Raw genomic sequence first — 26,180 nt, forward strand, 5'->3', positions numbered from 1 at the left:
AAAGTCAAGAGAGAGAGTCAAACGACACGAGGGATCTGTATGTGTGTTTGAGACCACATCAGTAATCTTTCTCAGGCCTCGCTCAATACCTGTGCCCTGTTGAGAAGACAGCAGGGAGGGGGGTGTCTGGATTGGCATTTTATAGATGCACTGTATTTTACAGCATCAACCGTACTCCATGCATATGGTGCAAGTATATTTTTGTAGACTGGCCTTAAATACAGTTTTTTGCTGATGTCACTAACAGTGAGAGCAATGCTTTGCATTCTTGGAGGTTGAACTTCAATAACACACAGTATAAAGAAGTTTTTTGTGTAACAATAGTGGTTGTCTGTTTTTTTTTTTTTTATGACATTGAATATGTACCTGTACTGTACTCTGCATGACTTAATATGCTGGATGTGTGTCAGTGAATATGTGGCAACAGTAAGACAAATAAAATACACAACAAAATTTTAAGAATGCAGCAATGGTTTCAAAGGTAATACTTTATTAAGGGTAGCAGCAATTTGATGTGAACGGTCCCAGTCCCAGTTATCAGCCACTTCAGGGTAGCCACACCAATCCCTGGCCTCACGTTATTGTAAATGAGATTTAATCCATGAGTTACACACAGTTGATTCTACAGATTTTGGTACATTTGGAGGTAGGAAGTAGAACACTGCTATTGGATCAATCGTTGAGTGCCCACACTAAAACCTGTCCTTTAGGTAATTCCTTGGATTGCTATCTCATTCCTGGGATATTAGATGTTTATCTGGATCTTAAATTTAAGAACCAGTTTTATATTTTATCAGGTGAAGAAAGGCACACTGATATATTATGACCACTGAAAGTTACAACATTCTCGTATTTTGAGGGGAAAAAAAAACTCCCAAAATTTGGAGATTTAGAAACCACTGAATTATTCTGAAAATTTATACCAAATTATTCAGAGTAATCACTTACCTATTTTTCTGAATTTTTCTGTATTTTTCTATATCTTCATTTTAATCACATTATTAGGGCCCGAGCACGAACTGTGCGAAGGCCCTATTGTAATTGCTTCGTTTATTATTATTATTATTAGGGCCCGAGCACGAACTGTGCGAAGGCCCTATTGTAATTGCTTCGTTTATTATTATTTTTTTTTTTTTTTTTTTTTTTTATTATTATTATTATTCAGGCAAATGAATTGGCTTTTTGGGGGCTTTATCATATTCAAAAACTCATGAAACTTTGCACATGCGTCACACCTGGTGAAAATTTAAGTATTTTAATGGGCTCGGGCAAGGGCGCGCCAAAATGGCTCGCTAGCGCCCCCTAAACTGGAGCCCCACCGCTGTGTTTCACGTACATGAATGAAACTTCATACACATGTATATCATGTCCAGGCGCACAAAAAATCCTCTTGGAGCCATGCCCTAAACCCAACAGGAAGTCCGCCATTTTGAATTAATTATGCAAATTTGGCGATTTGCAGCCCTCACGCTTTTTCTAATAACTCAGAGGTTTTAGACGTTATCATCTTCATATTTGGTTTGTCTAACCTACACCCCCAGGGGAATCTAAATCTCGAAAATGGTGAGTTTTTGCCAAGGGGGAGGGGTCCTTATGCCCCTTTGAACTTTGATCATTCGCCATGAAATTTTGATTGCCTCTCATTCATACCTACATGATCCAATGTGCATGAAACTTCTCCAGTAGGATGAGGGTGCCCCCCTGAACACATACATATGACAATATTTAATATCAGTCGCAGCGCCACCTAGTGGGAACAGGAAATGTCATATTTTACACTTGGAGGTCCAGCTCCAAGGTGGTTTAGCAGAACCATCTCAAATTTCACCTGGAAAGCCTTAAGAAGTTGGACTTACTGTGTTTTCAAAACTGTGACTTTTTGACAAAAGGGCATGACCCTTATGGGACGGCAAAGTTCGATGATTCGCCATGAACACAAAAATGGCTGTAACTCAAACCCAACTTGCCCAATCTGGCTCAAACTTCAGTGGTGTGATAAGCACCCTGTCCTGAACACACTCATATGCATAAAGTCCATAAACGGTAGAGCGCCGCCTAGTGGCAGCTCGGAATATCTTAAAATAGCAAGTTTTTTGAGTAGCCCCGGAGCTACGTTTTATCTACATGTATGAAAATGTACAGGCTCATGTAACATCCTAAGACGTACAAAAAAGTCTCTTGGACCCATACCCCAAACCCTACAGGAAGTCGGCCATCTTCAATTGAAGGTGTCAATTTTTGCCATTTCCACGCCTGCTATTTGAACGAACTTGTCCTAGGGCATTTGACCCAGTGAGACCAAATTTGCTCCACATCATCTACACAAGTAGCCCATCAAATATTGTGGAAATCTTTACAAAATATTAAATGGCCTTATCACACCAGGCCATTGAAGTTGGCCTTCGTTTTTCTCCCTCACCACCAAAATTGTTTGTGCACTTGTTCGCACATGCTTTGTCTGATCAGGCTGAAAATTTAATCACTCATGTACACACCCAGGCTGAATCCATAACTACAGATTCAAGACTGTAGGCGCAATAGCGCCCCCTACAGAAGCGAATGAAAATTTGTATGACGTCCACATAATTAGTTTTGCTCTGAAATGCATGAAACTATCTTTCACCATTCCTTACGAAATCCTCATCAATTTGATAAGCCTCCTGCCCTGAACACATTGATATGCATAAAGTCCATAAATGTTACAGCGCCACCTACTGGCAGCTTGAAATATCATAAAATAGCATGTTTTTTAGCTAGCCCCAGAGCTACATTATATCTACAGCTCTGAAATTCTGCACACTCATGTAACATCCTAAGACGTACAAAAAAGTCTCTTGGAGCCATACTGGAAACCCTACAGGAAGTCCAGCATCTTCAATTGAAAGTGTCAATTTTTTTCAATTTTTGCCATTTTCAGGCCTGCTATTTGAATGAACTCCTCCTAGGGCATTTCAGCCAGTGAGACCAAATTGGCTCCAGATCATCTAGACAAACAGCCCATCAAATATTGTGGAAATCTTGACAAAATATTAAACGGTGTTGTCACACCAGGCCATTGAAGTTGGCTTTCATTTTTCTCAATGGCGACCAAAATTGTTTGGGCACGTGTTCGTACATGCTTTGCCCGATCTGCCTGAAAATGTAATCACTCATGTACACAGCCACTCTGAACCCATAACTATGGATTCAAGGCTATACGTAGCTGCAAGAGCGCCCCCTACAGAAGCAAATGAAATTTTGTATAGCATCCACAAACTTAGTTTCTCGGAAATGTATGAAAATGTGTTTCAACATTCTTGACATCATCCTGATCAAAACAGTCTATCAGACCCATGCCCTATTTTGCATGCTGGAGCCGTGACCCCACCCCCAAATATTCCATTGCGTCTATGCCGAGAGCAAAAGATATCTTTTCCTATAAAGAATTCAACTTCTACAGACCTTCTGTACACCATCACGATCACAAGACCTCCGAGTGCGGCACGGGTCGACGAGCGCCACGGGTCGACGCGCAGGGAGTGCGAGGGCCCGATATCACCGCTTGCGGTTTTAATTAGGGCCCGAGCACGAACTGTGCGAAGGCCCTATTGTAATTGCTTCGTTTATTATTATTATTATTTTTTTTTTTTTTTTTTTTTTTTTTTTTTTTATTATTCAGGCAAATGAATTGGCTTTTTGGGGGCTTTATCATATTCAAAAACTCATGAAACTTTGCACATGCGTCACACCTGGTGAAAATTTAAGTATTTTAATGGGCTCGGGCAAGGGCGCGCCCAAATGGCTCGCTAGCGCCCCCTAAACTGGAGCCCCACCGCTGTGTTTCACGTACATGAATGAAACTTCATACACATGTATATCATGTCCAGGCGCACAAAAAATCCTCTTGGAGCCATGCCCTAAACCCAACAGGAAGTCCGCCATTTTGAATTAATTATGCAAATTTGGCGATTTGCAGCCCTCACACTTTTTCTAATAACTCAGAGGTTTTAGACGTTATCATCTTCATATTTGGTTTGTCTAACCTACACCCCCAGGGGAATCTAAATCTCGAAAATGGTGAGTTTTTGCCAAGGGGGAGGGGTCCTTATGCCCCTTTGAACTTTGATCATTCGCCATGAAATTTTGATTGCCTCTCATTCATACCTACATGATCCAATGTGCATCAAACTTCTCCAGTAGGATGAGGGTGCCCCCCTGAACACATACATATGACAATATTTAATATCAGTCGCAGCGCCACCTAGTGGGAACAGGAAATGTCATATTTTACACTTGGAGGTCCAGCTCCAAGGTGGTTTAGCAGAACCATCTCAAATTTCACCTGGAAAGCCTTAAGAAGTTGGACTTACTGTGTTTTCAAAACTGTGACTTTTTGACAAAAGGGCGTGACCCTTATGGGACGGCAAAATTCGATGATTCGCCATGAACACAAAAATGGCTGTAACTCAAAGCCAACTTGCCCAATCTGGCTCAAACTTCAGTGGTGTGATAAGCATGCTGCCCTGAACACATTCATATGCATAAAGTCCATAAACGTTAGAGCGCCGCCTAGTGGCAGCTCGGAATATCTTAAAATAGCATGTTTTTTGAGTAGCCCCGGAGCTACGTTTTATCTACATGTATGAAAATGTACAGGCTCATGTAACATCCTAAGACGTACAAAAAAGTCTCTTGGACCCATACTCCAAACCCTACAGGAAGTCCGCCATCTTCAAATGAAGGTGTCAATTTTTGCGATTTCCACGCCTGCTATTTGAACGAACTCGTCCTAGGGCATTTCACCCACTGACACCAAATTGGCTCCAGATCATCTACACAAGTAGCCCATCAAATATTGTGGAAATCTTTAAAAAATATTAAACGGCCTTGTCACACCAGGCCATTAAATTTGGCCTTTGTTTTTCTCCCTCACCACCAAAATTGTTTGTGCACTTGTTCGCACATGCTTTGTCTGATCAGGCTGAAAATTTAATCACTCATGTACACACCCAGGCTGAATCCATAACTACAGATTCAAGACTGTAGGCGCAATAGCGCCCCCTACAGAAGCAAATGAAAATTTGTATGACCGTCCACAGAATTAGTTTTGCTCTGAAATACATGAAATATCTTTCACCATTCCTTACAAAATCCTCATCTATTTGATAAGCCTCCTGCCCTGAACACATTGATATGCATAAAGTCCATAAACGTTAGAGCGCCCCCTACTGGCAGCTTTAAATATCATAATATACCATGTTTTTTAGCTAGCCCCTGAGTTACATTTTATCTACAGCTCTGAAATTTTGCCCACTCATGTAACATCCCAAGACATACAAAAAAGTCTCTTGGAGCCATACTCCAAACCCTACAGGAAGTCCAGCATCTTCAATTGAAAGTGTCAATTTTTGCCATTTTCAGGCCTGCTATTTGAATGAACTCCTCCTAGGGCATTTCACCCAGTGAGACCAAATTGGCTCCACATCATCTAGACAAACAGCCCATCAAAAAAGTCAATCAGACCCATGCCCTATTTTGCATGCTGGAGCCGTGACCACACCCCCAAATATTCCATTGCGTCTATGCCGAGAGCAAAAGATACCTTTTCCTATAAAAGAATTCAACTTTCTACAGACCCATCACGATCACAAAACCTCCGAGTGCGGCACGGGTCGACGAGCGCCACAGGTCGACGCGCGCGGAGTGCGAGGGCCCGATATCACCGCTTGCGGTTTTAATTATTATTTTTTTTTTTTTTTTTTTTTTTTTTTATTATTCAGGCAAATGAATTGGCTTTTTGGGGGCTTTATCATATTCAAAAACTCATGAAACTTTGCACATGCGTCACACCTGGTGAAAATTTAAGTATTTTAATGGGCTCGGGCAAGGGCGCGCCCAAATGGCTCGCTAGCGCCCCCTAAACTGGAGCCCCACCGCTGTGTTTCACGTACATGAATGAAACTTCATACACATGTATATCATGTCCAGGCGCACAAAAAATCCTCTTGGAGCCATGCCCTAAACCCAACAGGAAGTCCGCCATTTTGAATTAATTATGCAAATTTGGCGATTTGCAGCCCTCACACTTTTTCTAATAACTCAGAGGTTTTAGACGTTATCATCTTCATATTTGGTTTGTCTAACCTACACCCCCAGGGGAATCTAAATCTCGAAAATGGTGAGTTTTTGCCAAGGGGGAGGGGTCCTTATGCCCCTTTGAACTTTGATCATTCGCCATGAAATTTTGATTGCCTCTCATTCATACCTACATGATCCAATGTGCATCAAACTTCTCCAGTAGGATGAGGGTGCCCCCCTGAACACATACATATGACAATATTTAATATCAGTCGCAGCGCCACCTAGTGGGAACAGGAAATGTCATATTTTACACTTGGAGGTCCAGCTCCAAGGTGGTTTAGCAGAACCATCTCAAATTTCACCTGGAAAGCCTTAAGAACTTGGACTTACTGTGTTTTTAAAACTGTGAGTTTTTGACAAAAGGGCGTGACCCTTATGGGACGGCAAAGTTCGATGATTCGCCATGAACACAAAAATGGCTGTAACTCAAAGCCAACTTGCCCAATCTGGCTCAAACTTCAGTGGTGTGATAAGCATGCTGCCCTGAACACATTCATATGCATAAAGTCCATAAACGTTAGAGCGCCGCCTAGTGGCAGCTCGGAATATCTTAAAATAGCAAGTTTTTTGAGTAGCCCCGGAGCTACGTTTTATCTACATGTATGAAAATGTACAGGCTCATGTAACATACTAAGACGTACAAAAAAGTCTCTTGGACCCATACCCCAAACCCTACAGGAAGTCGGCCATCTTCAATTGAAGGTGTCAATTTTTGCGATTTCCACGCCTGCTATTTGAACGAACTCGTCCTAGGGCATTTCACCCACTGACACCAAATTGGCTCCAGATCATCTACACAAGTAGCCCATCAAATATTGTGGAAATCTTTACAAAATATTAAACGGCCTTGTCACACCAGGCCATTACATTTGGCCTTTGTTTTTCTCCCTCACCACCAAAATTGTTTGTGCACTTGTTCGCACATGCTTTGTCTGATCAGGCTGAAAATTTAATCACTCATGTACACACCCAGGCTGAATCCATAACTACACATTCAAGACTGTACGCGCAATAGCGCCCCCTACAGAAGCAAATGAAAATTTGTATGACCGTCCACAGAATTAGTTTTGCTCTGAAATACATGAAATATCTTTCACCATTCCTTACAAAATCCTCATCTATTTGATAAGCCTCCTGCCCTGAACACATTGATATGCATAAAGTCCATAAACGTTAGAGCGCCCCCTACTGGCAGCTTTAAATATCATAATATACCATGTTTTTTAGCTAGCCCCTGAGTTACATTTTATCTACAGCTCTGAAATTTTGCACAGTCATGTAACATCCTAAGACATACAAAAAAGTCTCTTGGAGCCATACTCCAAACCCCACAGGAAGTCCAGCATCTTCAATTGAAAGTGTCAATTTTTGCCATTTTCAGGCCTGCTATTTGAATGAACTCCTCCTAGGGCATTTCACCCAGTGAGACCAAATTGGCTCCACATCATCTAGACAAACAGCCCATCAAAAAAGTCAATCAGACCCATGCCCTATTTTGCATGCTGGAGCCGTGACCACACCCCCAAATATTCCATTGCGTCTATGCCGAGAGCAAAAGATACCTTTTCCTATAAAAGAATTCAACTTTCTAGAGACCCATCACGATCACAAAACCTCCGAGTGCGGCACGGGTCGACGAGCGCCACAGGTCGACGCGCGCGGAGTGCGAGGGCCCGATATCACCGCTTGCGGTTTTAATTATTGTTGTTATTACTATAATTATTAATAATTTTTATTGGTATTGCTGTCTCTCCCTCTCTTTCTCCTTCTATTGGACATTTTCTTAAGATTTTTACAATTTTCCTTCATGCTTCCAGTCAAATTTATAATTCACTGCCTTTACAGTTTTTTTCAAACCCAGACCCCCCTGCAGAATTCTATTTGCTCATCGCTATGCCTACATTTTCCCCACGATCGATTCATCACAAGAATCTGTTTTCCACTCCCTCTCTGTGAGGCATAATCCACAGCAGAGCCATCTCGCACACACACAGAAGACACACAACATTGTGGCTGGATTTGGTTGAGGTAAAACGGTGCGTGTGCTTTGGAGAGGTTTCTGAAATTATCAGGAGAAACTTCTGTACTGCGCGTGATGTGTTGGAGTGTTTGCATTGCAGAAATATTGTGCTCATAATGAATTTTGGCACAAATCACATCTGACTTTTTCTTCTCTCTCTGTCCTTTCACTCTAGTTTCCATATTTTCTCTCTTTGATTTGTTGCTGGCCTAGTTGATAAAGCGATCAGATAAAAGCAAAGAAAGCAGCCTCTCCTTTCCTCTCTTCATCTCCTCTCTCCTTTACATTTTTCAGGCAAATGCTAAATAGCCACGCTGTGCTTCTTCGCAGAGCTCACAAAGAAGAACAGAACAATATCAAGCATTATTCAGCCCTCCCTTTTGTCGCCTCAAATCCATTCTGAAGTGTCTATTAAAGGAGTCGTGGCCTTTTTGTCGCCTCTGTGCCAGACTACACAGGAGGGAGGAAAAAGGAGAGAAGGGAAAAAAAAGGAAAAGAGCAATGCATAATCTCCTATGTATGACAGATAAAGGGAGTGAATATCGCCATCTTTCCGCTCTGCTCTCCACATCATCTAATCGCTTTTCCGACGTTTCAATCTGCCAAGGCCCTAATGAAAATATGATGAGGCGGATCTATGGTCCTTGGGGAGGGATGGAGGGATGGGAGAGGAGGGGAGGTGAGGAGAGGGATGGAACGAGGGATGGCTGCAGAGGGAGAATGAAGGGAGAGAAAATACACTCTGTCCTTATTTCTGGGCTCCTTCGGGGATACATAGTTCTTGGAGCTTTCTATTTAGATGTTGCTACTGCCTGAGTGTCGCTCTCTCTCACCGTCTTCAGTTTCGTGCTATCTCTGCCATCCTCTTTTTTGTGTGTGTGTGTGTGTGTGTGTGTGTGTGTGTGTGTGTGTGTGTGTGTGTGTGTGTGTAAACAGGATAAATTACAGTTTTTTTTGTTTATATGTTTTTTTTTCTTGAAGATCCACAGACTGCTTCTCCCACCTTTTGGCTTCCAAGAACGATGAGAATTCTTAATTATACTGTTGCTCTCAGTTTTACCCCCAATATTTCTGACAGTGCTCACCTGTGTCTTTACTTGCTAACCTGCAGGTGTGATTTTTAAGGAGAAAAAAAAAAAAAGCGAGAGAGAGAGAGAAGCAGTTAATTCTGTGTTTTGTTGCTGCAGATGAGTAAAAAAAAACATGTTGTAAAGGTTTTTGTGTCCGTCTCCCTCTCTGTCAGATGGCGATGATGACCCAGCGGGTTTATCCTGGGTGCCTTCCTCGCCCTCCAGTAAGGATGTGGCGTCACCTTCGCAGATGCCCGATGGCTGCTGTGACCTTGGAATGGCCACTGGCGGCGAGGAGGAAGGAGGCGCAGGCCTGCCATACCCATGCCAGTTCTGCGACAAGTCCTTCAGGTACCCAGTTCACACATTTGGCTCCTAAAGATCCTGCAGGTGCCACCGCAGTAGAATGAAACGGTAGCACCAGTGTCCTATTTGGATGTTTAGATGCTTTGTCATATCCTGCTTATAAATATATATATGACTATATGTACATGAACAAACTGTATTCTCAATATTACCATGGTAACATGGACCACTAAGGCAAACAGTGAAGAGAATGAGGTGAATACATTTCTCGCTAACCTCTCAAGGGACTGAGTCAAGAACCATTTTAAGAACAGCTGTCATACGCACACCATAGAGTCATCATCATTATCCTCTATATTACCCACTCTATGTAGCTGTCCTCGCTGTTATCCTGTCTTGCTTTTGAATGAATGCATGCCTTGTTTTTTTTAAAAATAGTTCATTAAAAGCAGTCACTTTAATCTTAAACTAATATATTTATTTATCTTGTTAAGGGTGATTGCTTTTGTTAAGCCACAGTGTAAAGTGCTGCTGAAATAGCAGATGACAATTGTTATCATTGTATCCTGCCTATTCATGGATCTCTCTCTCTCTCTCTGCTTAGCCGTCTGAGCTACTTGAAGCGACACGAGCAGATCCACAGCGACAAACTGCCTTTCAAGTGTACCTTCTGCAGTCGCCTCTTTAAACACAAGAGGAGCAGAGACCGCCACGTCAAACTCCACACAGGTATATACAAACATGATATCCACAAAGAAGCATTGTACTGAGTTTGTTTTGTCTAAGTCTGCTAAGCCCGTCATGGCAGTGTTTCAGTTCGCCTGTTTTTAACTGCTAAATGTCCGAGTTCTCTAAGAACCATCTACGACTACAGGGCCATTTTTAAAGTTGTTAATGCCGTAATGAAAGAAAACCTAAAAATTAGATTTTGTTTTTGAACGCTTTAACATCAACAATGATGCTACTCTCTGTATTTTTGTCTTTGATCAAACTGCCGAATGATTTAGGAGATAAGAAGTATAGCTGTCAGGAGTGTGAGGCTGCGTTCTCTCGCTCTGATCACCTAAAGATCCACCTCAAGACGCACAGGTACCTGCTTCTTAACTTATTAACATAATAAACTGATCAAAATTGATTGTCTTTTCTTAAATGCTCTGTAACACTTCTTTTTAAAAATTACACATCCAGCTCCAGCAAACCGTTTAAGTGCAGTGTGTGCAAGCGTGGCTTTTCCTCCACCTCATCACTACAGAGCCACATGCAGGTAAGTGCTACTGTTCCCCTTTATACTTAGTAACAATGAGGGTAGTAAGCACGGGTGCCCATTACCCTCATGGCTACTTAAAAATTAAAGCAGCAAAGGATCAAAATATGAAAGTGACACAACTGGTAATATTTTAACAGCTATGTGATATGACTGTACAGTCTGTGAGTTGAGGCCTTTTACAGTACGTGCTTCCTTGGGTCTCGAGTCTGACCGTTTGTGACTCTGGCAGGCTCACCGTAAGAACAGAGAGCATCTGGCCCTGAGGAGTGAGAGAGATGGAGGAAAGAAGGGAACGGGAGGAGAGGGCGACCTGGAGCAGGACCTGTATATGTGTGATTACTGCGAGGAGACGTTCAGTCAGACCGACGAGCTAGAGAAACACGTCTTGACCAGACACCCCCAGCTGTCGGACCGAGCTGACTTGCAATGCATCCACTGTCCTGAGATCTTTCTAGATGAGGCTTCGCTCCTCACGCATATTGAAACGCAGCATGCCAACCGCAAACACAAGTACTTCAGGGCTTTTTAAACTTCTCAAATCACTGATTTTTATTAGTGTGGAATGCTGGAAAAGAACTTCACTTTGACTGATCTTTTTATATATCCACAGATGCCCCGTCTGCTCAGAACAGTTCCCCTCTGTTGAGGACGTCTACTGCCACCTAGACAGCCATCGTCAGCCTGACTCTTCTAATCACAGCGCTGCCAGTCCTGACCCAGCACTGGGTAGTGTTGCCTCAATGAGCTCAGCCACTCCAGACTCCAGTGCCAGTCTGGAGAGAGGCTCCACACCCGACTCTACACTCAAGCACAGCCAGGGCAGTGAACGTGGCCGCAGAAGAGGAACCGATACTGGGGAGGACATGGGGATAAACCTGGGCCATCAAGGTGGAGGTATGTTAGTCACTTATCTACAAAGCAACCAGAGCAGTTACATTATTTGATTTGATAGTCAAAACTTGTTAGTTTTAAATGCCTTTGTGGATTTCTAAAGTACCCTATCTGTCTGTACAGGTGGGGGAGGGACTTGGAGCAAAGTGACGTACTCTTGCCCTTACTGCTCAAAGAGAGACTTCCATAGTCTGGCAGTGTTGGAGATCCATTTGAAGACCATCCATGCAGATAAGCCACAACAGAGCCATACATGTCAGCTCTGCTTGGAAACTCTGCCAACGCTCTACAACCTCAACGAACACGTGCGCAAAGCTCACCGTGCGAGTGGAGGAACGGTGGGTGCAGCAGCAGCAGCTTTTCCCCTGCTGCAGTTCACCAACGTCACAGCATTCCACTGCAACTACTGTCCCGACATGTTCGGGGACATCAACTCTCTGCAAGAACACATCAGGGTGTCCCACTGCCTGCCCGGTGGGATTATGGCTGGATCAACCACATTGGGTGAGTTTAAAATTAAATGAAATTAAAGTGGCTGAAAATGTATGAAAGACGGTACTGTTAAAGGTTAGATAAAGGCTGTTGTGATGTAGTCAGTGTGCTGAACATAACTTTTAAGTGCAGTGTCATAATGTGTTGTAATTGCTGTTGAAACAATAAAAATTAACGTCTCCATCCTAGAAGGGAACCATGCCTTCTTCTGCAACCAGTGCTCAATGGGTTTCCTGACAGAGTCTTCACTGACGGAGCACATTCAGCAGACACACTGCACCTCTGCAACAGGTGGTGGAAGTGCATCAGGAGGAGCAGTGGCCAAACTCGAGTCCCCTGTACTACAGGCTGGATCTCAGTCCTTCATGGAGGTGAGAATTGAAAATTAAAAGAAGATGCTGCTGCAAACTGCAGTTTTATAGGTTATTGATCACAGGAACTACACAACAAGCATATACACCAAAAAGAAAAATAAAGACTCTAGACGTTTCTATTACTATTTGGACATGACTGATTGTCAGCTTGAGTCCTAGCTTTTCATAAGCCTGGACTTTAAAAGCCAAAAACATAGCAATTTTCACTATTTGGTAATAAGAAATGTAATATTTTATTTATCTGTAAGCTTGCAGAGTTATGGATATGACTTTAGCTTATGGCCTATGTCTTGCTCTTCATTTATCTCTCCCATTTTCATATCTTTTTCATCACTCTATAAGGACTCACTATATTGCATTGTGTAATAATCTTAAAAAATAAAGAGTTATTATCCATGTACAGGTTTACTCCTGCCCTTACTGCACCAATTCTCCTATCTTCGGCTCACTCCTCAAGCTCACCAAGCACATAAAGGAGAACCACAAGAACATCCCATTGGCTAACAACAAACGGCAAGCGAAAGTTGCAGACCTGAGCCCCGCCTCATCGGACATCGAGATCTCTTCCCCGAAACGCCACCGACTCGGAGGAGACTCTACTCCATCAATGGGGAGCAATGGAGATTATCCCTGCAACCAGTGCGACCTGCGATTTGCTAGTTTTGAAGGTTTCCAGGCTCACCTTAAGTCACACCTGGAGATGTTGCTGAGGCGCCAGTCCTGCCCCCAGTGCAACAAGGAGGACTTTGAATCACAGGATGCATTACTTCAACACCTGACAGTACACTACACAACGACGTCGACCCAGTATGTCTGCGAGAGCTGCGATAAACAGTTCTCATCAGTGGATGACCTGCAGAAACACCTGCTAGACATGCACACGTTCGTCCTGTACCACTGTACTCTGTGTCAGGAGGTGTTTGATTCCAAGGTCTCTATACAGGTAAATGAGAAATGGCATGTTTGTTATTACAAAGATTTCTCCCATCACTGCATGAACAAGTAGAAAGTGTAAATGCATTAAGACTTTCCTAAAAGATGCAACGTTTTTTTTTCCTTTCTTCGACCTTCTCGTATCCAGGTGCATTTGGCAGTAAAGCATAGCAATGAGAAGAAGCTGTTTCGCTGCACGGCTTGTGCCTGGGACTTCCGGAAGGAGACAGATCTTCAGCTTCATGTTAAGCATAACCATCTGGGTCAAAGGTCAGGCCTCCCAGGAGGTCTCGGTGCAGGTACTGTACAGCTGTGCTGGGATCACTGCAAGGCTATATTTAACAAGTAAACCAGATTATTTGGAAAAAATGAAGAGATTGTGATGCAAAAAGACCAAAATATACTATAGACATATAAAATCTGACATTTCTTGTTCCTGTGATAAACAGCTGTCAAATAATATTGGACCACAAAGTCCAATGTGTACTTGACAGCTGTCTTGTAGGATGGATTAAACTTGAATCTTCGTGTTAATTTGATCTTTGACTGATAGGACTCAAGCCCCGGAAGTGCATCTTCTGTGGGGAGACCTTTGGAACAGAGGTGGAACTCCAGTGTCACATCACCACGCACAGCAAGAAGTTCACATGCCGCTTCTGTAGCAAAGCTTTCCACGCCATCTCACTGCTGGAGAGACACCTCAGAGAAAAGCACTGCATCTTTGATGGCAGCAACATCACCGGCAATGGAGGTGGCACAGGGAGCAGCGGGAGCCAGAATGGGACGCCTAATGGTTTGGCGCAGACCTCCAAGCGAGGGGGAGGAGGAAGTGGCAACGGAGGTGCAGGAAGCGTGGAAAGAGCAACAGTTGCAGCTGCTGAACAAGCAGACTTGCAGAACATGCTGTTGAAGAGCGGAGTTGTGGGAGCAGGATCGGGCCAGGGGGCAGATACAGCCAACAGTCATGAGGCGAGCGGGGGAGAAGAGGAACTGGATAATTCAGAGCCTATGTATGCCTGTGATATCTGCGGAGCTGCCTACACCATGGAGTCTCTTTTGCAGAACCACCGACTGCGTGACCACAACATCCGGCCAGGAGAAGATGATGCTGGTAATGTGCTTATGTCCTTTTATTGTTTAGAAGGGAATGCTTTGTATTATGCATCATTATTATATTTGTGAGTATACATATTAATTATATACAACAGGTTCTCGAAAGAAGAAGGCAGATTTCATCAAAGGGAACCACAAGTGCAACGTGTGCTCCAGAACTTTCTTTTCTGAGAATGGGCTTCGTGAGCACGCTCAAACGCACCGCGGCCCTGCCAAACACTATATGTGTCCAATATGTGGCGAACGTTTCCCCTCTCTCCTAACACTCACTGAGCACAAGGTACGTAATTTTACAGCTTTCCAGGCCTGTATTTATCTCTTTTGAGGAGCCTTTAGTTCAGCAAATAATTTAGAGGTTCATACTGATAGAGCAAGCGCAGTATGGGTGCCCTCGCAGGTACAACGATGCAGAGTACTGTGCAGACACATGTTTTTGCTTTTCTCTTGTGTGACATTTTTGCTGTTTTCTATTTGTGTGCCTGTATTTTGATCCTGAAACATCTTTGGCTGCTTTGACTTTAGACTTAAAACAAAGTTAAATACTCCTAAGAGAGGCAATTTGTGCTGCAACAAAGTACAGGAAAAATGTTTGTATAGTCAAGCAAATGTGTTACATAACACAGCTTCTGTCGGTTATCATAGCAACCATGTCTTCTTATGCTAATGTAGAGGTTTTTTGAAAATTTAATTTACTAATTAATAAATAAATAATAAATGAATGCAGCGTAGTGATGCAATATTTTGGTCTTTTTTAAAAGGTCTTCTTCTGCACTTTGCTAAAAGTTAGATTCAAACATTGATACAGTAAAATTACTATCATTACATTAATCATCCTTATATATATATTTTCACTCTTTTCAGGTGACCCACAGTAAAAGCCTGGACACAGGAACCTGTCGAATCTGTAAGATGCCGTTGCAGAGCGAAGAGGAGTTTATAGAGCATTGCCAAATGCACCCTGATCTCCGCAACTCCCTCACTGGCTTCCGCTGCGTTGTCTGCATGCAGACGGTCACTTCTACGCTGGAGCTTAAAATCCACGGCACCTTCCACATGCAGAAAATCTCCACTGGCGCATCACTCGGAGGAGCTGCAGGAGGAGGCGGGAATGGAGGAGCAGCTGGAGGAAATGGCTCAGCCTCTTCATCCCCTAACGGGCAGCTGCAGCAGCATAAGCTGTATAAGTGCGCCTTCTGCCTAAAGGAGTTCAAGAACAAAGGCGAGCTGGTGAAGCTGGATGTCAATGGCCTGCCTTATGGCCTCTGTGCTGGTTGCATGAGCAGGTAGGCAGCCATGTTATGAACCTTGTTAAAAAAAAGTGCGTGTGCTTATGATCACCAGTAGCAAAAAAAAGACGTTTGCTTAAATTGTTGCTAAATTTCTTTGAAGCTTTTTGTCTGAATAAAGGTGTATTTATTCTTAAAATACATTCTGCAATACACACTGATAACAGTACAAGAATATTTTAAGTGTCTTTAAAAGGTCCTTTCACAAACTTATCTCTGGACACAATATTCTCTGTTTTCTCGGCTCCATCTGTTTCACATATACTCATTAGAACTACTAAGGCTCATGAAAAAAGAGCCTTCAAATATAATGAAGAGCTGGACCTCTTCTTTTCTTAACATGGAGTACACCGACACACAGACTAATATAAAAACAGTTTTGTTTTTTTTTCTTTGTTTAGCAACAGTTATGATCACTGAAATCAGCTTAAACAAATCAAATGCTCAAATCAAATTAGGGGCACGAACGGCCAGAGTCCCAGCCAGGGAGGAGCTGCCACACCCGGAGACACGCCGGCAGAGAAGGCCATGGTTGGGCTGAGATGTCCAGAGTGTGGGGTGAAGTTTGAAAGCCTGGAGGACTTGGAGAGTCACGTCCAGACAGATCACCCCGAGGTCAGCCCTGAAACCAGCGCAGCCGGAAAGAAAGCTGAGGTTTCACCTGCACCTAAGGTGAGAATTAATGATCAGATAGAAAAGATAGAAGCTGTTAGAGGAGAATGTTTCAATAAAAATACCTGATTGTTTCTGCTATAAAGAGTAAGTTATGTGAGTACTGAAAACTGTGATGCATCTTAAATACTTCTTGGATTTGCTATTATGCAGTGGAGTGATAGATGAAGCATTATGCTATATAACTATGGCCGGTATGCATTTAAACTTGAAGAGCATTTAAAAAATGGAGACATTTTCAAGGTTGCAAAAGACTCCTCCTGAACTTTATGTGTGCATGAGGTTTGTATGAGGCTTGGTGCGTGTTGCTGTTTTTTGTGTCTGTAGCTTGCATATGTGTGCTTACGTGTACGTTGGTGTGTGTCAGCTGAGCCCCACTGGGTCCTGCGGCTGGGGCGTGCTGAGGCATTGTGGGAGCTGTTCGCTCTACTTGATATTGACAGTCAGGCTCCCCGGGACCTGCCGCGTGTCTATGTGTGTGAGAGTGTGTACTTGCAAGTGAGCGTGTGTGTGTTGAGAGACAGTTCCCAGGGACCCTCTGTCTTACCTGCACCTTTGTTTCTGCTTAGTCTAACAGCACAAAGCAGACAAAGTAGGATTTGTGTGTGTGTGTGTGTGTGTGTGTGTGTGTGTGTGTGTGTGTGTGTGTGTGTGTGTGTGTGTGTGTGTGTGTGTACTCATTCTACCAGGCTGAAGCAGCAGAGAGACAGTGGAAGTGGGGCCTTTGTGTATTTTGTATGTGTTTGTGCATGAGTGATCACTATGTGCTATGAATGGATAAGCAGAGTCTCTGATTCTCTCTCTCTTTGTTTCTGTGTCTCTCACTCTTGTTTCTCTTCCTCGCTCTGTATCTCCTTCTCTCTCCTTTGTCCTTTTTTTTCTTTCTACACCCATTCCTTCTGTTTCATTGCTTCTTCCCTTAATCTTTTTCCTGTTCACACCCTCCTTTTTTAATTTCTTTCTCTCACTTTCTCTGCAGAGATCCAGCTTTTGTGTTTGTGTAGCTGCATACCTTTTCTTCTTCTTTTTTTTTCAAAGTCTCTAAAGACTTGCACTTGCAGTGCAAGAATTTGTGAGGTTGAAATGGCTCACATGTTACGGGTTGACTGCAGATACGGCAAAAGTGCAGTTTTCCAAACACAGATGTTTTACTTTTAACCCCTTTTTCAATGTGTTTGATTTCCTTTACTTGTTATTTCTAAGCTAATTATACTTGCATTTTCATGAGTTTTGAAAACTTGCTTTTACATTTTTTCACAATTTTTTTCACATTTTAAAAAAAATGGTTATTTATGTATTCAATGTGTTTAAAATGTAACCATGTTTCTAATTTGCCTGGACACTCTGTATTTTATTGTACTGATAATAGTTTTTCGGTGTTTGTGTGTTTTTCTGTTATAGAAAAAGACCTACCAGTGTATTAAATGCCAAATGACGTTCGAGACGGAAAGAGAGATCCAGATTCATGTCGCAAATCACATGATCGGTGAGTGAGGCACATGTCTTTTTCCGTATGTGCGAGTGTAGGATTCGGTGTGAACCCAGTGACTGCGAACGTCTCATCTCCTCATCTAATGGCACTTTGAAAGCACGAAACAATGTGTTCTTTTCACAAACACAAACATGCACTCACATGAACATGGAGGTGTGAGAGAGGTGGAATGAAGACCTCTTTTTTGACTCGTGGGTTGTGTGGACCAGCTGTTGTGCAAATTTACCACTTGGCTGCACCGTGGAGAGTTGGAAAGCTTGGCTTAGGAACAGTCAAAATTACAGATAAAACTTTAGAGGTGTGCACTGTAAAACAAAGGCTTTCAAATCATCATAATATTTCCAAATTTGAGTGTTTAAAGCTTGGGCGAAATGAAATCAAACAATATGTTTTTACATTACAATGCACTTCACTTATGATGTTTTTTAAGTTTTGATAGGATTGCAAAAACATGTGCACCCCCTTGTTAAAGCTAAGACACTGCAGGACAAACATGGTGCTTCATTAAATCCACATTTGTCTGTGCAGCTGCTTTTGCATGAAAAAAAAAATTAAGCATGAGAGAGTTAAAGACACTGCAGTGATGTTAAGCTTCTTCATTTAATTCCATTATCATCGAAGGAGAGAAAAGGTCATAGAAATAGTGTGTGTTTAACTAAAAACTTGTATTTAACTAAAACCTAACTCTTGGATGTTCTTTTGAACGCTTCCCCTGTGACATTTTTTTTCCTACTTTCTGCTAATTTGCTGCCTTAGCATCTCTGTTGTCATGGAGATTAACGAGGTGGACCCGTGGGTTTGTTCTGGGGGAACAAATGCTTTGCAGCCCACACCCTCAGCCCCTCGCCAAACCTGACAGGCAATCCCAGACTCAGGCTGAGAGTGTGCGTACGTGTGTGTGTGTGTGTGTGTGTGTGTGTGTGTGTGTGTGTGTGTGTGTGTGTGTGTGTGTGTGTGTGTGTGTGTCATCTAGTGGTGTCTGGAGAAGAGAGGCTTGAGACATAAGCACAGCTGGAATAACTTTTACTTCACTCCCTAGTGCGCATCCCCGCCCCCACTCGCTATCAAACACACACAATCTGAGATACACAAACACTGACACAAACCCTCTCACGCATGCTCACCTGCCAAAGAACACACACAAATTGTAGTTTCTGTGTCTTCTACCTGCTGCTTTTCCCTGTCAGTCTCCTTAGCTCTTTACCACATCACTGAAATGACCCCTTTCATTCTGGCTGTTGTCCTCCTCCTCTCCTCGTGTTCCTCTCCTCTTCTTCCATCACCTCCTCACCTTTGTTGATCTCATTCCAGTGCTCACTACTTCCCTACGCCCTAAGAGTCCCGCCAGTCACTCACTCTCTCTCCTCCCACTGTCTGATATACAGCTCATCCTTCTCTCTCCAACCTCCCACATACGCACACACATGCACACATCCCCACACAGTGGTGGCAGTTTTGGGTTAATTAACGTGCTAATTGTGTGAAAACCTAGCGCAGATTAATTATGAAATTGAGGCAGATTATTTTTAAGAACTTGCCCAGTTCCTATTACATTTCCCGCAGCCCTCTCCTCCCCCACTCTTTAACAAAGACAGGAGCAAATACTGAAGTGACAGAAAGATCTTATTTGGTCTGAAGGCACCGATGGAAAGAAAATTACCAGATGCTCAGTTTCATGTGTCATCTTTCTCTTCTTCATAGCAGATTGTTTCTTTCTTTCGGTCACCGCTGGCACTGACGCATGACAAATTTACAGTAATAAATAAAAAGTTGGACTTTGCCTCAAAAATAGAGACATCTAAACTGCCTTTAAGCTTTGTGACCAGAGATAAAGCCGAGATAAATGCATCACCCAAGTGGCCAAAACTTTGACATAAAATATTTATTTCCTTTGTTAAGTAGTGTATAAATTTTCCTTTATAATTTTGAATTTCACACATAAATTGCAATTTGTTCTAATTGGGAAACACAATGGATTTAATGTTTGTGGTTACAAAAGAGTGTGCAAACAGGTTTTAGTCCCCCCCACCCTCCTTCATTTATTTTGTCTCCCAGTTTCTGTTTTTCTCTTCTCTGAGGAAAAGCAACACTCTATAGGTGGGATATTTGAATTGTGCTGGAAAAAATGTAATTTTTAGAGCTGGTGAAAACCCTGTGGTAATACTTGGGTCTTAAATTCTGTAGCTTTAATCATGCTGCTTTAATGCTGTGAGTTTATGCTATAGGCCTGTCAGCTATAGTCTGATTCTGTTCTGTTTGTTAGTGCACATGCTCAGACTGTGAATGTGCATTGAATTTATTGTGAGAAAATACCCGCCTGGGCACCAGAAGGCACAGTATCAGTACACCTGATTGTGTACATTTTTCTGGACTCCTTTCTTATTGCATTTTCCACTTACCTTCTTAATTCTCTCTCTTTTTTTTCTTGTATCACTCAATTTTCATCTGTGCTCAAGTGTTACTGCCTGTTTAACAGTCTCATCAGGACCTGCAGGCACACTTGATCATCAGCTCTCACATTCAGTAACTCCAACATTTCTAAGTGTGCTTGTCTAACATTTGATTTTGTCGCACCTCGTGCACGTCTGTGTGTCACAGAAAAATTGTGAATAATCTAACATAGTAAGTGAAATCATACCGTCTGGAGATCCTTTCATTCTCAGTCAGTAACCACAAAGTGTTTTTTTTTAACCATTATGTTGACAGTTTTGACTGTTTGAAGGAACAGGGAGGAGGGAGATTTCTACTGGCTAATCGAGTCCAGTAATGTGATTGTCACATAACTCCGTGGGTAATACACGGTGCACCCCATGGTCCTGTTAATTACGCTGTCAGGAAGAGAAAGAGACACAACATACAGGCAGATACAGGGAGAGCGGGTCAAAGTGGGAAGTCTAGAGAGGAATCCCTGTAGCTCTGAGGAAAAATCTTTACAAGGAAGACTGCTCCACTTGTGTTTTGGCCTAAAGCCAAAACAGCTTAGGTGACATTTTTCACCAAAACATATTTACTACTTACTGCTTGTCACTTTATTCAAATACAGTATTACTGCTTAAGACATTTAAAGCAGTTGCTCATCATTCAACTGAATTTGCTTTCCTTAGTTACTCCAAAATTATTTATTTATGTTTAAAAATACGACAAAGTTTTTTCTGCGTGAGCTAAAAGTATCCATTTCATTTTACACGACCTTTCCAGACACAGAAGCAGACAGCATAGCGGCCTTTACTGTGACACAAAGCCAAATAGACATATTTCTGTATCACTGTGTATAGATTAAGTCATCAGAAATTTAGGTTGCCTTAAATCCATCACATCAAACTGGAAATTAAAAGATCGTCCATTATTATGTTCATTCAGCATACTGTTATTCAAAGAAATTATTGAGTATATTGGGTTGTGGTGTGTCATACATGTTTTTTTCTTATTTTATAAGGAGAATAAATCACTTATCGCATGTAACATTTTTCTAGCTTTTCAGAAATTTACAAGTGCCTCCAAAGTGCTTTCAAAAGTTGAGTTTTTAAGAGGCCACATATGAACAATGGTGATTTCCGCATGTTCTTGTGTTACTGGTAAATTGCAGGTTGAAAGATGGGTCTTTTTATAGACATGTCACTTTCCAATCACTGTATTATTCACTTACTGTACATTTGGAACACGGCCAGACCAGAAATCATTGCCACATGCTGGCCTGCCTGCAAGACTTAATATTTAAAACGGGGACCCTATAAATACCACTGGTTTTCAGCCCAAATGTTAGGCTTTACTGTGACTGTATAGTCACACCCTGTGTGCGTTCCCGCTAGCCTTGGCTCTTACACAGCACAAAGTTAATTAAAACACCATGTGGTCAATGCCCTGCTCTGGAGGCAGAGAATGGGAGAGAGGAAGAAACCGAGAGCAGAGAGGCACCACAGGAGGGAAAGAGAAATCATGCAAGAAGGTTGCAGGGGGCTAAAGGAAATTAACAGTTTAATTTCCTTCCATCTTGCTCTGTTCACCACTTTGACAGATTTTGCATGCACTGGTTTTGAATCAATACAGGGTCTTAAAAGGTGTCCTCATGTAGTGTCATATAAGTACTGCTTTGCAGCAAGCTGTTGGTACGGCATTATGGTTGTTGCAGTCAATTAAACGTGGATTGATCTGCATGGTCTTGACATGATGACGGCAATGACGATGATTATTATTGTGATTATTACTGTTTGTTGATATGGTTAATCTCAAAAATAAGAGAAAGTCCTGAGCAGATATCTAGATTGCCAGCGAGAAAGTGTAACCAGAATAACACCTGTGGCCTCCGCTGCTCAGATGAGTGGGACAGCAACAGGAGTTACAGAACAATATGGTGGATTAAGTTGTGAAGCCGGATATATGGCAGCACCACTGAAAATGCTTTGTACAGCTATTGGTACTGAACAGAGAATAATAGTGTGGTGGAGCTGAGTGGTAATGCCCACACTTCACACTGTTTAAAGACACACATGGACACATTCACACACAGCCTCAGTCCATCTCCCACACACTGAGGAGAGATAGAGAGAAAGAAATTGAGCTATCCATTTTTGCCTCTGGTACTAACCTGCCATTGGAGATTTTTTTTTTTGGGGGGGGGGCATTTTTTTGTGTGATAGACAAAAGCCTAAGGGCAAGTACACTATATATACTACATAAAGCAAGCGAGAACCTGTTTAAATTTGGTTTAATAACTGAGTATAGACAGTTAAACAATTTTTTAAATATTATATGTGAATAATCACAGAACAGAAAGAGCACAGTACCTTTCTCTCACTCTGTGTAGCATGTTCCTGTAAGACAAAAAGTGTCTGGTTTTGCAGATTTTACACACACAATAAGGGCATATCCTACCTGTGTGTGTGTGTGTGTGTGTGTGTGTGTGTGTGTGTGTGTGTGTGTGTGTGTGTCTGTGTCTGTAATCACAGAGCAGTGTGTGTGCACTTTTTCAAGCCCCCCGACATTGCTAAGCAGGTGGAAATGGGGAGGGGGACGGAGACGAGAAGATGAGAGGACCACGTAAAAGGCAAATTATTTATTTGTGTTTTAGGCGTGTGAGGAGAAGATGCGACGGGGGTTAGCCACGAGATGTCAGATGACAGAAAAAAAAAAATAGACGGAGGCAGAGCCCAGAGTGATGGAGGGGCAGCACTGAAAAGAAGGATAATAAATTTCAGGGTTTTTTTAGAATCTCTGCAGGGCTGTTTTTTAACAGAAAAACCAAAACAGGTGAACTTCACACTACTTGTGCCACTGGAATAGATTTATTTATTTTAGATGACACCTCTTTTTCATCACCAAGACTTAGCAAGATTGTATCAGAGTGCAGTAATTCCCTTTATTTCTGTAATGTGTGGCTTAGCTGTTTTCTCATGGCTTGATTTGCCTTTGTATTGTCTCTTCCCTCTCCCCCTCATTGTATGCACATGTGTATTTGTTGGTGTGTGGATGTGTTTGTGTCTCCTTGGACTGCACCGCAGCAACTTTTGGCACATTGTATTGTTTTCTGCTGTGCAGCTGCACATCATGAAGAACTTCCCTCCCCGTGTGATAGTGTGAGGTGAAGGCGAGAGCCGGTGTGTATCTAAACACGTGTGTGCGAGCGTGTAAATCGAGTACATCTACAGGAGCATTTTCTGCAGCATAATATTGCTGTTGCCTCCGTTTGGTGGTTTTTAAGAGCAGAGCACTCATTTAGAAATGATGCATTAGACCTTTAAACGACCCCTCCCTAAACACACTAACCATACACAAAACAGACACACACACATCCGTAAATAAGGTCCTTGACAGCGTGTTCTGAGTGTTGCATGCAGCCACTAATGCTTTACTAATCACCTCAGTCTAGATTTCACAGCATGAGCCCTCACTTCTTGAACACATGTAGACACACACACACACACACACACACACACACACACACACACACACACACACACACACACACACGCACGCACACTTTCACATTTTCTCTTTCACAGACACACACACGCACAAAGGAGCCACACATACGTGCACAATAGAGCCACACACAGCATGTTGTCAACCCTTTCCATTGGCACTAATCAGGGACCAGTCTCCAATTAGCATACTGGTTACAATGCTTACTTTGATCTACCAGTAACTCTGCACACATGTCCTTGCTCTCTTCATGATCAGACCTTTGGTAAAAATTTCTGCCAAAGCCATTGCTTTCTTTTGTGTTCATCTACTCATCTCCCTCTGTCTCTTTTTCTTAAAACTTTCTTTCTATCCATCACTATAGCCAGCAGTTCAGCTTTAAGCCTTAATTACATGTCTCTGTCAAGGTAGCACTTTACTGCAGCTGATTAGTGTCAAAAGTATTTTATAGATTTACATATTTTAGTCCGTAGCAGCTCCTTTTATTGAACAGCAGTGTTGTGTCACCTAAATAAAGGGTTTTCGGTTTTTCTGATGTTTTCTGTGGGATTTCAAATGGCATTTCTTGATGACAGCGAGCTAATTTATCTTTAATACTGCGTTTGCCTCCTCCCCACACACAGCACATTCACAGTACATATAACTAATTCTGCCCATTCTCTCCTCCGTTTTCCCCCATCCCCACCTGCCAAATGGATGGCCTGTAGAAGAGCCCGCCTGTCGGCAAGGTTTGTCCCCTTTCTGTCTCCTTAGCTCCCACTATGAGCAAGGCAGCACTATGCTGTCCCACTGCCTGCCCATCATCATAAACATTTTACTGCTTTTTTAATTTGTATGGATTAATATTCAGTCTGCATTAGCTTTAATCTTTTATTATTGAATACAAGAGTAAATCACTAGCAGTTAGCAAACGTGTAAAAGTCACATTGCATGATGTGGAAAACAAACCTGGAAGGGAGATGTTTAGTACGCAGCACAGCACAGAAGTTGTTCATTAATACTCAGTAGGAGAAATCAGTGTGCATAATAAGATGTAAAGAAATGAAGGACGATTTACACATTTTAGTCGAATCGTTGCATAGCTACCCCTCACCTCACCTCAAATCTTCATTCACCCCAATCCCTGCTGCTAGCTGCATGCTTCATTGTCCTCCCTACCTCGTACACACCACGCACACACGCATATGCACACACAGATGCCTTGGAGGTATCGAGTGGCCACTCACCTGGATCTAAGTGCTCCCTGTGGAGTGTGGTGGCTAATGATGTGTCCTCAGCATGAGCTTTACTTACCTATTTACATCAATGCACCATAATAATTGTAGTAGCCCTCCCTTATTTACATTCTTCACATTTTGATAATCAGTACATAAAGGACATGCTTTTAAACTGCAGTATTTTTGCTGGTCTGATACACGTTTGGCCAAACCTGGCGTCAGACTGATATTTTTCCCTTCAAACACATCTTAAAGGTCCCTGAATGAACCTGGGTACATTTCAGTTAAATCACCGGCACTCTCACCTTTTAAATTTGATGGTGACTTTGGGTGAAGACCATAAATAGTTTATGAACCCCTCTGTGTGGAATAAGGCATTAAATAATACTGGCTTGCTTTTATTTTCTACCTGGAGGCTGCATTTATTTGGCATTTCAAACCTGCGTTCAACCTGTCTATTAGCCTGCAGTCAAATCTGTGACGCGCTTGACTAGTAATGTCTAAGCAGCTGTCCCACGGGCTGTGGCTGAGCCGATGTGTGTCTGTACAAACATTTCTGTGCTTCTAAGTCGCCCCTCCTCTCCCCTCTTTCCTTTAACACCAGTGCGCAGATGCACACCTATCCGTACGTCTGTGTATGTGGTGCTGAGCAGGGTCTGGTGTGGTTACTTTGTGTCACTGAAGACTTAATGAGGCGCGTAAGAAGCTTTTAGAGTCAATGGAGGTGGATAATGTGGTTGAGGGCTCACTCATGTATGTGTGTGCGTGCGTGTGTGTCTGAGTCTTTGCCACAGGCTACCAACATTGCTGTTCTTTTCTACACTGCTGCACCTGAACTAATACAATACAGACTGCTCTGGCTTCTCTGTTGTTGGTGTGTATAACCAGTGCCTCTGAACTGAAGAAAGTGCATCACTTTGTGTAGTTTTTGTTTTTTATCTTGTGGGGAGGTGGGGGTGGGTCAGCATTTATGCTGTAAACTCATATTGGAATTTAACAGATGCTAAA

General features: G+C 42.4%; 1 protein-coding gene across 4 annotated transcripts in view; it reads left to right on the top strand.

The window, feature by feature from the left end:
• Positions 1 to 26,180, top strand: part of znf423 (zinc finger protein 423) — a 141,067-nt gene that overhangs the window by 58,834 nt on the left and 56,053 nt on the right. For 2 of the 4 annotated variants that reach the window (XM_030732007.1, XM_030732009.1), the window contains 16 exons: positions 9,384 to 9,561; positions 10,121 to 10,245; positions 10,524 to 10,605; positions 10,705 to 10,780; positions 11,013 to 11,293; positions 11,394 to 11,677; positions 11,798 to 12,178; positions 12,356 to 12,537; positions 12,944 to 13,483; positions 13,622 to 13,772; positions 14,027 to 14,584; positions 14,682 to 14,866; positions 15,448 to 15,869; positions 16,331 to 16,544; positions 17,946 to 18,030; positions 24,663 to 24,683. In XM_030732007.1, the coding sequence (XP_030587867.1) occupies positions 9,384 to 9,561; positions 10,121 to 10,245; positions 10,524 to 10,605; positions 10,705 to 10,780; positions 11,013 to 11,293; positions 11,394 to 11,677; positions 11,798 to 12,178; positions 12,356 to 12,537; positions 12,944 to 13,483; positions 13,622 to 13,772; positions 14,027 to 14,584; positions 14,682 to 14,866; positions 15,448 to 15,869; positions 16,331 to 16,544; positions 17,946 to 18,030; positions 24,663 to 24,683 (3,765 nt within the window). The remainder of the gene's footprint in view (positions 1 to 9,383; positions 9,562 to 10,120; positions 10,246 to 10,523; positions 10,606 to 10,704; positions 10,781 to 11,012; positions 11,294 to 11,393; positions 11,678 to 11,797; positions 12,179 to 12,355; positions 12,538 to 12,943; positions 13,484 to 13,621; positions 13,773 to 14,026; positions 14,585 to 14,681; positions 14,867 to 15,447; positions 15,870 to 16,330; positions 16,545 to 17,945; positions 18,031 to 24,662; positions 24,684 to 26,180) is intronic. The other 2 variants (XM_030732008.1, XM_030732010.1) reach the window with 1 other exon arrangement.

This window comes from Archocentrus centrarchus, chromosome 6, assembly GCF_007364275.1.
Source record: "Archocentrus centrarchus isolate MPI-CPG fArcCen1 chromosome 6, fArcCen1, whole genome shotgun sequence".
NCBI classification, from domain to species: Eukaryota; Metazoa; Chordata; class Actinopteri; order Cichliformes; family Cichlidae; genus Archocentrus; species Archocentrus centrarchus.